Source organism: Leucoraja erinacea, chromosome 39 (genome assembly GCF_028641065.1).
Source record: "Leucoraja erinacea ecotype New England chromosome 39, Leri_hhj_1, whole genome shotgun sequence".
NCBI lineage: Eukaryota > Metazoa > Chordata > Chondrichthyes > Rajiformes > Rajidae > Leucoraja > Leucoraja erinaceus.
Window position 1 is genome coordinate 8158747 of NC_073415.1, and position 15617 is coordinate 8174363.

At 45.8% G+C, this 15617-nt stretch overlaps 1 protein-coding gene across 1 annotated transcript in view; it reads right to left on the minus strand.

Annotated features, from left to right (window-relative positions):
* LOC129714421 (voltage-dependent P/Q-type calcium channel subunit alpha-1A-like) overlaps positions 1-15617 on the minus strand; it is a 261546-nt gene that overhangs the window by 86433 nt on the left and 159496 nt on the right. The window contains exons 21-24 of the mRNA XM_055664004.1: positions 10512-11405; positions 7927-8390; positions 6489-6633; positions 4422-4551 (exon numbers count right to left, since the gene is read on the minus strand). Of these exons, the coding sequence (XP_055519979.1) occupies positions 4422-4551; positions 6489-6633; positions 7927-8390; positions 10512-11405 (1633 nt within the window). The remainder of the gene's footprint in view (positions 1-4421; positions 4552-6488; positions 6634-7926; positions 8391-10511; positions 11406-15617) is intronic.

Consider the following 15617-nt stretch of genomic DNA (forward strand, 5'->3'; position numbering starts at 1 on the left):
AAAGCCTGGTGACCGCCTCCCACTACCCCCAGAGCTCTTTTTTAGAGCGGGGCCCAGGGCGGAGCCGTGGGAAGATGCGCCGCCCCACCGCAGCACCAACACGGACAACCTTGGGCCAGACCCACCGGAAACGACCCCACAAGTGAACATGGAGGTAGGTGGGTCTGGTTCCTGTCAACATACACAGACAAAGGGTGTAGTATTAACAGGGGGACGTTTGAGGTTCTTCAAGCATGTTTGGTGCTCCCTTACTAACAATAAGTTTATACTCAACAGTATTAGTGGATACAAAATTGAGTTCAAACCAGGCATAGAACCGCCAGTTCAGCACATGCCCCAAAGGGTGTTCCTTCCCTCGGCAGTTGAGAAGGTAGAAGGACAAGCTGAACTTGATCGGCTCGTGGCTAAAGGCATCATAGAAATGACCACACACGAGCCGCAAGAATTTGTATCAAATATTTTTCTCAAAACCAAAAAAGATGGTGGATGTCGCATTATTATTGATCTGACGTCACTTAATCAGTCTGTTGAGTATCAACATTTCAAAATGGAGACATTTGTCACTGCCAGACAACTGATCTCCAAGGGATACTACATGGCAAGCATAGATATCAAAGATGCTTACTATTTGGTACCCATTCATAAAGATTACTTTAAATATCTGAAATTTATCTGGAGGGGCCAGCTATGGCAGTACCGAGCTTTGCCCAATGGTTTAACGACAGCTCCCAGACTATTTACGAAAATTCTTAAAGTGGCCATGAAGAAATTGAGAGAACTAAAACATTTAGTTGTGGCCTATCTGGACGATGTTCTCATATTAGGAAGAACACGGGAACAAGCTGTCGCAGGAGTGTTAGCCACTAAACAACTCCTTGAAACTTTGGGTTTTATCCTTCACCCAGATAAATCAATATTGGAGCCTACTACTAACATGGATTACTTAGGCTTCACTATTGACACGATTCACATGACTGTCACTCTGCCCAGAGACAAAACAGTTTCACTCATTGAAGCTTGTAGCCATTTAATTGCTACACCGCAACCTAGAATACGGCATGTAGCCAGAGTTATTGGCTCTATAGTAGCAGCATTTCCGGCTGCCCAACATGGGCCCTTGCATTATCAAAATCTACAAAGAGCAAGGACTCATGCATTACGCCTTCATAGGGGGCATTATGATCGCAAAATGGATTTACCCGCTGAAGCCAAATCAGAACTTCAGTGGTGGGTTGACAATATTTGGCACAGTCACAGTCCTATCGCCGTAACCAATCCTAACATAACCATTGCAACGGATGCCAGTGCTTTAGGCTGGGGAGCTACTAACTCCATAGACAGCACAGGTGGCAGATGGACTAACTCAGAGGCATCGCTACTACAATCACTGGGCATTAACTTTTTGGAAATGCTCGCCGCCTTTTATGGGCTAAAAGCATATGCATCTGATATGCGGCACGTGCATGTCAGAATTATGATCGACAACACTACGGCAGTATCTTATATCCAGCACATGGGTGGCATTAAATCAGTATCATGCGACAAATTAACTGCTATAATCTGGCAATGGTGTGTCGAGAGACATATTTGGCTATCAGCTGCCTATTTACCAGGCAAGCTAAATTTAGTGGCGGACACCAGGTCACGAAAATTCAACGACAACATCGAATGGATGTTGGACCCAAAATTATTTGCTAAAATTGTCAAGCAATATGGTACGCCAGATATAGATTTGTTTGCGTCTAGGTTAAATCACCAACTACCCATGTATGTGGCTTGGGAACCAGACCCAGAGGCAGCAGCGGTAGATGCCTTCACGCTGGATTGAGGAAATTTCTTTTTCTATGCTTTCCCTCCCTTCTGCCTCATCAGTCGGGTACTCCAGAAAATTCAGGCAGACTCAGCCTCTGGCATTCTGGTCGTGCCCGACTGGCCTACCCAACCATGGTTCCCAATGTTCCACGACATGGTGGTAGAGACACCAATGGTCCTTCAACACCACCCCCAATTATTGACTCACCCGGTAACTGGCATTAGCCATCCATGCCACCAAAAATTGAAACTCCTGGTTTCCAGATTTTGAACAGGCCTTACCGGGGATTGGGGTTATCAGACAGAACAATCACCACCATGTCGGCATCCCTGCGAGTTTCCACCAAGAAACAGTACCTGACCTTCATCAGGAAATGGGAACAGTACTGTCTGGACGCAGGGACATCCTACAAGACGGCTTCGATCTCGGATGTGCTGGAGTTCCTGGCCCACCTGCACCATGATCTCAAGATGAGCTACAGTGCCATCAATACGGCTCGGAGCGCACTGTCCGCATACCTCATGCCGATAGAACAGCATAGTGTGGGATCCCACCCTCTGGTCATCAGACTCCTTAAGGGGATCTTTAATACCAAACCCCCTACACCTAGATACACTCACATGTGGGATGTGAGTGTAGTTCTGACACACCTTCGAGGTTGGCCTCCGGTGGGATCCCTGAGCCTGGAACAGGCCACTTATAAAACCCTCATGCTCATGGCGCTTGTCTCAGCTCAAAGGGTTCAGTCGCTCCATCAGCTAAATCTGAACTACATGGTGACCACCCCAGATACCATTACTTTCACCATGCCGGGGTTGGTAAAACAAAGTAGACCAGGTACATCAAACTCCCCGTTGATCTTCCGGGCTTACCCTCCAGAACCTAGGCTGTGTGTGGTGACCCACCTTCATCATTATCTAGACACAACCCAAACGCTTAGAGGGAGAGAGAAAGCCTTATGGGTTAGCCACAGAAAGCCTTTTGGACGGGTAACCAGCCAAACATTATCCAGATGGTTGAAACAGGTCCTCAGCATGGCAGGGATTAACACAAATGTTTTTAAATCCCATTCAACCAGGGCAGCGTCCACCTCAGCGGCGGATAGGATGCAGGTTCCCCTAGACCACATCCTCAGAGCAGCGGGATGGTCAAGGGAATCGACATTCCAACGATTTTACAGGAAACCGCTGATGGAACAGGACGTCTTTGCGGATACCATTTTAGAAACCGCAAAGTTATGATTTAAAGCCCATGGGAGCTATTTTTTGTTATAGTTAATAAACATTTCTTTTATAACTAAACAAACTTGTTGGTCTTTAGCTACCACTTCCTCCCTCGATGATCTTTCGGCAGTGAGTGATATAACTGTTACACGGTTTGAAATCACAGACCTTTGAAGTCTTCACGTAGTCACTCACGTGACTCCGAAGTAAAATAGTAAGATTAAACGAGTACTTACCAGTACGAAGTTTGATCTGTATTTTATGAGGAGTTACGATGAGGGATTACGTGCCCTCCGCTCCCACCCTCATTATATAGATCAAATTCGGACTAATGTCTCGTTGGTCTTTACTATCTTTACTTCAACTAGTGTCTATCTGTGATTCCACACCGCTGCTTGGAAGTATGCCGCGCCTGCGCGCTGGGTGGGTTCTTCACGTAATCCCTCATCGTAACTCCTCATAAAATACAGATCAAACTTCGTACTGGTAAGTACTCGTTTAATCTTACTATTAAACGATAATTTTTTTCCAGCAGTTGCTTATAATGACTGAGACCTGTAAAGTCTGTGTATCATTTAGCCTGTGACCATAAAAAATACTTTTTATTTGCCTCTCGCTTAGTTGCTCACATTCTAACCTCAAAGCTAATAAGGGTATCTTTATGGGTTGAAGGGTCTGAGAAGGGATTTCGACCCGAAACATCACCCATTCCTTCTCTCCAGAGGATATCTTTAAGGGTATAAGTGTCTGAAGAAGGATCTCGTCCCGAAATGTCACCTATTCCTTCTCTCCAGAGATGCTGCCTGTCCCGATGAGTTACTCCAGCATTTTGCGTCTATCTTAAGGGATCTTTGCAGCAATTACTTCCATTAATATTACACCTTCAAGGAAGTTCCTGACTCCCAAATAAAGGAAAATATTTTCATCTCCTTTCTTATCCCATTATTGTCCAGGGAGATACCTTCATCCTCTCCACTTGACCAAAGCCTCTATCGGTTTATGTACCTTGTTTAATTCTCTCCATGTTATCCTTTCTTCTACAACATGTAATGTTAAACCGGCCAACCTCACGCCTGGGCCCGTGCTAACATTAGGGCCCATTTTGTCCTCTGAATCTTCACTATTTGTGAATTGAATTGATGATAAAATGATCTACTTGTGGAGTTTTCATCCCTATCTATGAGTTTGGGCCAAACTACACCCCACACCTTAGCGATCTACAGCTGCATAGAGTCACTGACCAGTGACATTGAAGTAGAAGTCAGCCATTTTGTTTCTGTGCCACCATTTTGCCCCCTGACACCCCCCCACCCCAATTACAAACAGGACTCTTTCTCTGTCTCAGAATTACAACAGAATGTTTTCTGGCAAAGCCGTGAGCTCACGTTGTTCCTGGTGGCGTTGGGTTGGACGGGATCTTCAGCGGCCAGTGTAATGCTGCTCATCGCGATGACCATGAGGATGCACATCTCGAAGTAGCGGAGGGTCACGATGTAGTGGCAGGCTCTGCGCAGTCTGTCGGGAACATGGCACAACAAGGAGGTTTACTGTACTAGAGAGGGACTACGCGCTGTCCACGGGCGCCATGGGGGATTCCCGGGACCGCTGGGCACCGCTGGGGGTGGAACGTGTCCTCAATAAGGATTGTATTATAGTTAATTGAAAATTTACTGTCTTAGATAATTTGGTGATTTTGTACTATGGTGGTGGGCGTGTTAACACAGTTTTATTTTGTATCGTAATCGAATAAACTATTGTTGATAATAAAACAAAAAGGAGGTTTACTGCAGTAGTGACGTTAACCAGAGTGGTAGCCAGCACAACAACCTCCCACTCCATGACATGTGTTATAGACCAGTGTTACATATTGCCTAGTGTTATAGCCCAGTGTTACATATTGCCTAGTGTTATAGCCCAGTGTTACATATTGCCTAGTGTTATAGCCCAGTGTTACATATTGCCTAGTGTTATAGCCCAGAGTTATAACACTCATACTCTAGTACATACTTATAGAGTATTAAACTATTAATAGTTATGGCATTATTATATATTACTATGGAATTATAGTATTATAGTATTATATATTACTATAGTATTATTGAGTGTTAAAGTATTTATAGTGTTATGGTACCATTATATATTACTATGGATTTATAGTATTATAGTGTTATATATTACTATGCTATTATTATTAAAGTATTAATAGAGTTATGGTACTACTATATATTACTATGGATTTATAGTATTATAGTGTTATGTATTACTATAATATTGTTGAGTATTAAAGTATTTATAGTGTTTGTATTATTAGATACTACTTTGGAAATATAGTATTATGGTGTTATACATTATATTACTATAGTATTATTGAGTATTAAATTATAGCATTATGGTATTATAACATATTACATACTACAATATTATAGTATTATAGTGTAATATATTACATCTACGATACGATACATTACGATATTACTTTATTTTCAGAACAAAGTCTGAAATTTATTTTGCATCGTGGCAGCTCCATCTACAGCATCACATAAAATATAAAAGAGACTTGGACAGTCATGCATATTACTATACTATTATAGAGTATTAAAGTATTTATAGTGTTATAGTGTTAGTACATATTATATACTGCTATAGTATTATATATTATATATCACTATAGTATTATTGAGTATTAAAGTATTTACAGTGTTATGGTGTTAGTACATATTATATACTGCTATAGTATTATGTATTATATATCACTATAGTATTATTGAGTATTAAAGTATTTACAGTGTTATGGTGTTAGCACATATTACGTACTACTATAGTATACTGTGTAGTATTATATATTACTGTAGTATTATATTGTGGCATTACAGTCTGTATGGAGTCTACACGTTCTCCCTAGGACCCTGTGGGTTTCCTCCTGGTGCTCCGGTTTCCTCCCACGTCCCAAAGACATGCGGGTTTGTCGGTTAATTGGCCCTCTGTAAATTGCCCTTCAGTGTGTGGGGAGTGGGTGCAGAAGTGGGATAGCATAGCACGAGTGCGAGCGGGAGATCGATGGTCAACGTGGACTCGGTGAGCCGCACGAGAATCAATGAGATTAATGAGAAAGAGCAACCTTGGTTTTGAATTTTCTGATGGAGACGCTAAATTACTTTCAATGGTCACGGGGAGAATGGGGTCGGGAAGGAAAGATAAACTAGCCATGATTGAATGGCGGAGTAGACTCAATGGGCCGAATTACCAAATTCTGCTCCTATGACTCAAGAACATGGTTTCATGTATTTTGTGTATTTGTGTTTATATGATCAATTTCCCACCTGGGATCAATAAAGTTGTATCGTATCGTATCGAACGTGAACTTTTACTCAAACGACAGTGGTTAGGCTAGCTCACTGAAGCGGGGTCAGGGTTGGGCAGCGTTAGACCAGACAGACACGCAGGTGACCTACGGGTTGGTGGTGCTCAGGATGAACATGGAGCTGTAGGGTGGCATTGGCTTCGGACCATCCTCCCCGTCACCTTTCTCCTCGTCCTCCTCCTCTTTCTTCTCTTCTATCTTTTTGGGCACGGCATCCGTGTTTGCATTTTTGTTGACTGGGGAGACAAAATAGTTTGTCTTGTACTCCAGGCTCCATGATTGGCATCTACACCTCCATCCACATAAGTTTCCCCACCCACCCTACCCCCTCGTCCATCTGACTATCATCTCTCCCTTAAATGGTTCCATCATTACTCATCATCTCCCAACCTCTGTCTCCCCCTCCGTTCATAAGAGATAGGAGCAGAATTAGGCTATTCGGTCCATCAAGTCTACTTCGCCATTCTATCTCTCCCTCTCAACCCCATTCTCCCGCCCTCTCCCCACACCCGTACTAGTCAAGAGTCTGTCTATCTCTGCTTTAGATAATAGACAATAGGTACAGGAGTAGGCCATTTGGCCCTACGAGCCAGCACCGCCATTCAATGTGATCATGGCTGATCATCCCCAATCAGTACCCCGTTCCTGCCTTCTCCCCATATCCCCTGACTCCGCTATTTTTAAGTGCCCTATCTAGCTCTCTCTTGAAAGCATTTCTCTTTAAAAATATCCATTGTCTTGATCTTCTCCCCCCTGCCTCTATTTTTTCACACTTCTATCATAGAGTCAAGTATCATGGAAACAGGCCCTTTGGGCTGACCAAGTTGGCCCACACTAGTGTGTAAATAAGAACTACGGATGCTGGTTTAAATCAAAGGTAGATACAAACTGCTGGAGTAACTCAGCGGGTGAGGCAGCATCTCTGGAAAGAAGGAATGTGCGACATTTCAATCTGAAGGAGGGTCTCGACCCAAAACGTCACCCATTCCTTCTCTCCAGAGACGCTGCCTGTCCCGCTGAGTTACTCCAGCTTTTTGTGTCTATCTTTGGTTTAAACCAGCATCTGCAATTCCTTCCTACACATAGATATTTTTAAGACATTGATTGATAGATTCTTGATTAGTACGGGTGTCAGGGGTTATGGGGAGAAGGCAGGAGAATGGGGTTGAGAGGGAGAGATAGATCAGCCGTGAATCTTCAGACTTGAAGAAGGGTCTCGACCAGAAACGTCACCCGTTCCTTAAATCTCTCCTTAAAAATATCCACTGACTTGGCCTCCACAGCCGTCCGTGGCAACGAATTCCACAGTTTCACCACCCTCTGACTAAATAAATTCCTCCTCATCTCCTTCCTAAAAGAACGTCCTTTAATTGTAAGGCTGTGCCCTCTAATCCTAGACTCTCCCACTAGTCGAAACATCCTCTCCACATCCACTCTATCCAAGCCTTTCCTGCCAAATGGCTACTCCTGCACCTATTGTCTATTATCTATTCATCCCCCCCATGCTATCCCAGCACCAATAGCCTTACCTTGCAGAGTAGGGTCTGCGAAGGGGATGGTCACTGTGGTGTGATCGGGTTTCTGGGCTGGTTTGGCTAGGTTGTTGGGGTTGCCCGGGTTGGTCATGATGAGGTTATTCTCTGGGTTCTTGGGGTTGCCGGTGGTGCCGGGGTTGGTGGTGGGCGCCTTGCGGTTGGCGGTGTTGAGGGGGTTGGCTGGGTTGCCACTGGGGTTGGGGGGATTGGCGTGGTTTGCAATTTTGACGGGGTTGTGGGGACCGGAGGAGGGGTTGGGTGGGTTGGCCAGGTTGGTCGTGTCCCTGGGATTGCCGGCGTTCCGGGGATTGGCAGGTTGCGTTGCCAGCTTGGTGTTGCGGAGGTTGTCCATGTCCTCGGCATGCTGGCCATTCTGCCTGCTGATGTCCTGCTGTACCGGCCGGGTGGTGGACAAGACCGGGCCGCCTGGCACAGGGGCAGCAGTACCCTGGCCCTCTCTGTGACAGTGAAACAGAACAGTGAAGCATTAAGCAAAACACGTCATAAAGAGTTTGCCCACAAACCCTCACACTGACCCCAACAACAACAGAAGGCTAGAACTTCATTCACCCAACTCAAGATTCAAGGGTAGACAAAAATGCTGGAGAAACTCAGCGGGCGCAGCAGCATCTATGGAGCGAAGGAAATAGGCAACGTTTCTTCAGACTGAAAAAGGGTTTCGGCCCAAAATGTTGCCCTATTTCCTTCGCTCCATAGATGCTGCTGCACCCGCTGAGTTTCTCCAGCACTTTTGTCTACCTTCGATTTTCCAGCATCTGCAGTTCCTTCTTAAACTCAGTATTTAAGGATGTTTTACTGGAGTCATAGTCATGGAATCTTGCAAAATACAGCCAGCTGTAGATTGGTTATTGCATAGCAGAGTAGCATCATTAACCCCACCTTACTGTACGCTCTATATTAACACCCACTTCCTACATTAAGTAGTCTTGGAAGCGGTGATGATGAATTAGCAACTAACAACCTGCTATACCGCTAGACTATGCGTTACAATTAAAGATGACTTTAAATTCCAGACCTGTGTAACATAATCATTGACACCAACAAAAGTAAGTTCAGTATTGTAGATGGTTTATGCATGCAACCAATCATATAGCTACCTCAGCACCACTAATCCCGCCTTAGATATCATTTATAATAACCACCCACTTCTCCCTCTGCGCAGTTCAGTAGCAGACTGGAGTCAGTCACTACTTATGTGTTGTTTAAGTCTGAGTATGTATTAAAGACTATGTCAAAGTCACACGTGTGTAATGTCTCATTTACAAGTATGAAGAAACACTCAATTGAACAAAGGGCGGCAGGGTGGTGCAACTGGTATAGTCGCTGCCTCACAGCGCTAGAGACCGGGGCTTGATCTACTGTTCCTACCTTCTTGTACGTAAGTACGATTGTGCCTATGTACGGTAAGAATATTATTGAACTGAATGCAAGAATGTAAGGTTCTTCTGCAGTTGTATAGGGCTCTGGTGAGACCACATCTGGAGTATTGCGTACAGTTTTGGTCTCCTAATTTGAGGAAGGACATCCTTGTGATTGAGACAGTGCAGCGTAGTTTCACGAGATTGATCCCTGGGATGGCGGGACTGTCAGATGAGGAAAGATTGAAAAGACTAGGCTTGTATTCACTGGAGATTAGAAGGACGAGGGGGTATCTTACAGAAACATGTAAAATTATAAAAGGACTGGAAAAGCTAGATGCAGGAAAAATGTTCCCAATGTTGGGCGAGTCCAGAACTAGGGGCCACAGTCTTAGAATAAAGGGGAGGGCCATTTAAGACTGAGGTGCGAAAAAACTTTTTCACCCATAGAGTTGAGAAGTTGTGGAATTCCCTGCCACAGAGGGCAGTGGAGGCCAAGTCACTGGGTGGATTTAAGAGAGAGTTAGATAGAGCTCTAGGGGCTAGTGGAATCAAGGGGTATGGGGAGAAGGCAGGCACGGGTTATTGATTGGGGACAATCGGCCATGATCACAGTGAATGGCGGTGCTGGCTCGAAGGGCCGAATGGCCTCCTCCTGCACCTATTTTCTATGTTTCTATGCTAAGAAAGGAATTTCACTGTACCTTGCTTGGTACATGTGAAAACAAGTGACACAGCGGTAGAGTTGCTGCCTTACTTTGCCAGTAACCCAGGTTCTATCCTGACTACGGGGGCAGTCGGTACGGAGTTTTCTGTGAGGCCGCTGAGTCACTGTGCTGCTCAAAAGGAGCTGTGCCTCCAGTTTGTGTATGGCCACACTCTGGTAATGGAGGAGGCCCAGGACTGAAAGGTCAGTGTGGGAAACGGAATGGGAGTTGATTAACACTTTGTGAGGGGTGAGAGATTGCAACCTTCACGTGGTCCGCCCTGTTTCGACGAATGCAATCAACTAAGATCAAATGGAACAAGTTGTCCTACAACTTTAGTCTGTGCACGCCATACGCAAGAAGAAGAAGAGAACTTTGTGAATCAGCCAAGTGGCCGTTCGATAAGTTTTAGCCCACAGTGAATTTCTAACCCAGCATCACGCGTTCTCAAATGCAACCGCACAGCAGTGTATAAGATTCACAAATTACGTACTTCTTGCGTTTGTGCCTCCTCTCCTTCGCTGCTGGATCCCGGTCCTCCCTCTCCTTCTTGGCATCGTTGTCGTTGGTGGACTGCGGGTGTCGGTTCCTCCGTCTCCTCTCCGCCCCGTCGGGGTGCTCGCCTTCCCCGCCCCCGCCAGCTTTGCTGCCCCGGTTGCCGTCCCTGTGCTTCGAGCGCCTCTCCCCTTTGCCGCCCTCCTCGGCTCCGCCCCCTTCGTGCCCCTCGCCGCCGCGCCGGTGCCCCTTGTGTCGACGCTCCCGGTCGCCCTCGCCCCTGGCCGTGCCGCCACCTCCGCCTCCGCCTCCGCTCCTCCCTTCCTTGCCGCCGCCGCCCGGCCGGTGCTGGTGCCGCCGGTGCTGGGGCTCGTTGGCCTGGTTCCTCTCGCCCTCTCCCTCCCTCACCCCCCTCTCTTGGTTCCCCTCCTGCTCCCTCCCTCGGTACTCCAGGTCCCTGGGGGCGCAGTCCCGGTTGGGCTCCCCTTCCTTGCTGTTGCTGCGGTACCTCCTCGCCCTCTCGCCCTGCTCCATCGTCCCCACCTCCCTCTCCAGGGTCCTGTCTTTGTTGGGGTCGTGGTAACGAGCCTGCTTCCTCAGGAACTCCTCGGCCCTCTGCTGACTGCTACGCTGGTCCACCGTGGGCTCGGCCGACCTGGTCTTGTTCGTGTTATTGTTCCTGTTCTCCTGAGGGTCGACCACTAAGGGGCGATCCATGTGCGTCTTCATGTCCCGGCGGATGTTCATGGAATAAGTCATTTTCCACCTCTCGTCAGGGTCCAGCTCGTTATAAATGGCTTCCCGGCTGGTCATTAGGTTCTGCTTCCTCATCTCATTCATCCTCTGCTCCCACACTGTCTTCCCCAGCTTCTGGTTCTTCTGCTGTTCCTTCCTGAAAAGAAACCAGATGTTATCAGGTTGTCCTCTAGTGGTGGAACCTACCTGCCCCCATAGTCATTGACCCATAGTTGACCAAGCCCTTCCTACCCATCACTACTCGACAAGTAGGCCCGTTGGATTACAATGCTCATCCCTACTGCCCAGTTTTCTCCTGGACTTTGGTGATTATTCCTGCAAGAGCGATGATGGACCGACCAACATTCACCTCTAGAGCTGTGAGACCACACCAAATGGAGTTTTGCTCCCCTAATTTGAGGAAGGACATTCCTGCTATTGAGGGAGTGCAGCGTAGGTTTACAAGGTTAATTCCCGGGATGGCGGGTCTGTCATATGCTGAGAGAATGGAGCAGCTGGGCTTGTACACTCTGGAGTTTAGAAGGATGAGAGGGTATCTCATTGAAACATATAAGATTGTTAAGGGCTTGGACACGCTAGAGGTAGGAAACATGTTCCTGATGTTGGGGGAGTCCAGAACCAGGGGCCACACAGTTTAAGAATAAGGGGTAAGCCATTTAGAACGGAGATGAGGAAACACTTTTTCTCACAGAAAGTTGTGAGTCTGTGGAATTCTCTGCCTCAGAGGGCGGTGGAAGCAGGTTCTCTGGATGCTTTCAAGAGAGAGCTAGATAGGGCTCTCATTTATCATTCTCTACTGTACAAAATACCCAATGATGGTCTCCACAGCCATCGGTGGCAATGAATTCCACAGATTCACCACCCTCTGGCTAAAGAAATGGTGGAGTAGACTTGATGGGCCGAATGGCCTAATTCTGCTCCTATCACATGAACATGAAGTCTATCCCACCGTTCAGCATGGTTATGGCTCATCTCTGACTTACACACCCCCCCTCTCCTAAATGGAGCAAAGCTCCAATCATCTGCTATCCTATTGTTCAGGAATCCTAATGCCCAACATGTATCATTGCATGTTACAAAAGCTGTTTCACGAGCCCCTTTTGAAACTCACCAGCACGCTCCCTTTAAACGCACCGGAAAACTTATTGTACTGTTGCAATAACATTGAAAAAGTGAATGAAAAATGCGTTCGGGTATCGCTAGAAGTCCGGAAAATCTGCACCTTCACAAATCTCAAGGGTGCTGGATCATCGGAGCTTTACTTCTGACGAGAATCCATCACTGTCAGTTTTAAAATGGGCATTGACTTAAAATTTGGGCACTGACTTTGGCACGCAGAAGAAAATGGTTCGAAACACTCGGTGTCTACAAAGGTTACTCGGAAAAGACCTGTGCCCAAGTTTCAGACTTGTCCCAGATGCCCATAAACAGCAGAGCCTTTCGGTTAATAACAATAATAAATCACAGCGGCGGGCGAAATGTCTCACCGTTAACCGCTAGGCGTATTCGCAGATACATTTCCCATTGGTGGATTTCACTATGTTTCAAAGCACACAACAATGACGACGACAAAAAGAATGGAGATTTAATGATATCACAGCCACCGGATCTACTTACCAGAGTGCAAATAAAGTCCAGAGCATTCCATGCAGCATGCAATCAGTTAATGTACAAGTTTCAGAGTGAGCCACTTTGTCAGGTAGGAAGCAGGTAAGCCTATTCAATTGTAGGCCGCGTGTGGACAGGGCATTGAAGCTAAGATGCCGAAAGGACATCAAGCCGAAAAGTCTTGAGGACTAGCGGACATGAAACCGAAAGACTAGGGTTTGGGTTAAAAATATTGATTTTTTAAAATGTTTCATATCTATTTATCATTTCAGCTTCATGTCCATTTGGCCTCATGGCTTTTTGGCATCTTGGCTTCGGCTTCTCATCCTTCGGAGTCCCATCCGGGTACCATTTCTGGCCTTGTCCTTTCTATTGTCCATCTCTTTTTAGAGGAGGTCTACCTGAATGTTGCCTGGATTGGAGGGTTTCAGCTATGGAGAGAGATTGGCAGACTTGGATTGTTTCGTCTGGAACGTCCGAGGTTGAGGGGAAACTTGATAGAGGTGTATCAAATTAAGATATTGTAGACAATCAGAATCTCTGGATAGCGTGAATGCAAAGAGGATGTTTCCACTCGTGGGAGAGTCTAGAACCAGAGGGCACAGCTTCAGAATAAAAGGACGTTCCTTTAGAATGGAGACGAGAGACGAGGAGGAATTTCTTTAGCCAGAGGGTTGTGAATCTGTGGAATTTATTGCCAAAGTGGCTACGGAGGCCAAGTAATTGGGTATTTTTAAAGCGGAGATTTATAGTTCTTGATTAGTACGGGTGACAAAAGTTATGGGGAGAAGGCAGGAGAATAGGATGGAGGGGGAGAGATAGATCAGCCATGATTGAATGGCGGAGTAGACTTGATGGGCCCAATGGTCAAATTCTGCTGCGATGTCTTATGAATATATTACTCTGATAATGCGAATCCCTCCTTGTGTGCAGCAGAACAGGGATGTGAACAACTACTAAACTATTCCAGTTTTGGAAACCTTACTGTCTCCACCGTTAGCTGGAGATTTACTCCACTCCCACCAGCAAAGTCAACCAGCCAAGAAATTAAAATGCAAATCATGGAAAGGCAATGGCAAACACACATCAAAAAGCACACAGATTGTAATATAATTCACACTCAAAGACAAAATACCCCAAACACAGAAAAAGTTAATTACAATCCGCCAACGTACATTCACAAAGTCAAGGGCTAAGAGCGTATCTGTATATAGACAGGATATTGCAATATCAGGGGTACTTGAAATGAGAATCCATCAGGGAGTAAACTCCACAGAAATATACAGGGGAACATGAAACAGTCACAGCCTCTCAGATTCAACTTCATAATCACTCCATCCTGAAGAATTTTACATTAAAATTGTTATTTAAAATTGTTATATTAAAATACATGGCAGTTTATTTTGCTTTCTATCTTACTCACTTATATTACAGAGGGTGGCCATTTGGCCCAGTAGATCAATACTGGCTCCTAGCAGGTAATATTCCATCTGTACCAATTCTCCTCTCCACGTTTCCCACTAGCCCGACATCTCAAAGATCTCTCACTAACCCGATGACCTCTCCTTTGATTTCCCGTCCGTTTCCCACTCTAAGAGTCTCGTTGATGATTAAGCCGCCTGCAGATCTTCAGAAGGTGGGAGGAAAGGCACCTCAATCAAAGATGGAAGGTGCTCGAACATGACAATTCCATGGTTGTCCCTAGACAGGTTTTGGATACATTCCTCGGATTACCTAGCTGTTTGGTTTAGTTTAGAGATACAGCGGGGTCGACAGGGGCATATATCTAGGTTATTGGGCAGTGCCTCTGAAGTGTAGCCTCTTTGCTGACCCAACCTGAAACAGCTGGAGCATTTGATGCTCCAGTGCTTGAAGGGGTGGCGGAGAAGCCCTCTCAAAAATACCCTGAGGGTATTTTCCATTTTATATGCCTTAAATCTTCAATCCCTTCTGTCCACCCAGGAAGATGCAAAAGATCTCACAGCTGAACAGGGGATCTTTCCCATGTGCTGGAGTAACTCATCGCGTCAGGTTGCATCTCTGGAGAACATGCGGAGGAGATTCTAAATGTCCCTGTCCTCCAGAGATGCTCTATGACCGGCTGAGTTACTCCAATACACATCATCCCAACATTTCCAATTCCTTGTGTCTCGAGATCTTTAATAAGACTTTAAGGCATAGGATGCAGAGTTAGGCCATTCGGCCCATCGAGTCTATTCTGTCACTCGTTTCATGATCTCGGAACCAAGAGATATCCCTCAATCTGCATTTTAAAACACAAATGGTCTCATTTATGTTCAGTCCTCTACATTATATTGGCCAAACTTTATAAATACTTATGCCCCTGTCCCACTTAGGAAACCTGAACGGAAACCTCTGGAGACTTTGCGCCCCACCCAAGGTTTCCGTGCGGTTCCCGGAGGTTGCAGGTGGTTGCCGGAGGTTGCAGGTAGTGGAAGCAGGTAGGGAGACTGACAAAAACCTCCGGGAACCGCACAGAAACCTTGGGTGGGGCGCAAAGTCTCCAGAGGTTTCCGTTCAGGTTTCCTAAGTGGGACAGGGGCATTATTATCTGTGAAGTGCCTTCGGATGTCTAGAAAGGGATGTTAAAGGAACTATACAAATGAAAGTCACTTTTGTTTAAAAAACTTATTTTAGAAAATGTTAATCTTAGTTTGAATGCTCATCTGTAGCTCTAGGTGGTGAGATGGGAGTCAGGTGTACAACTTTCTTCTCATTT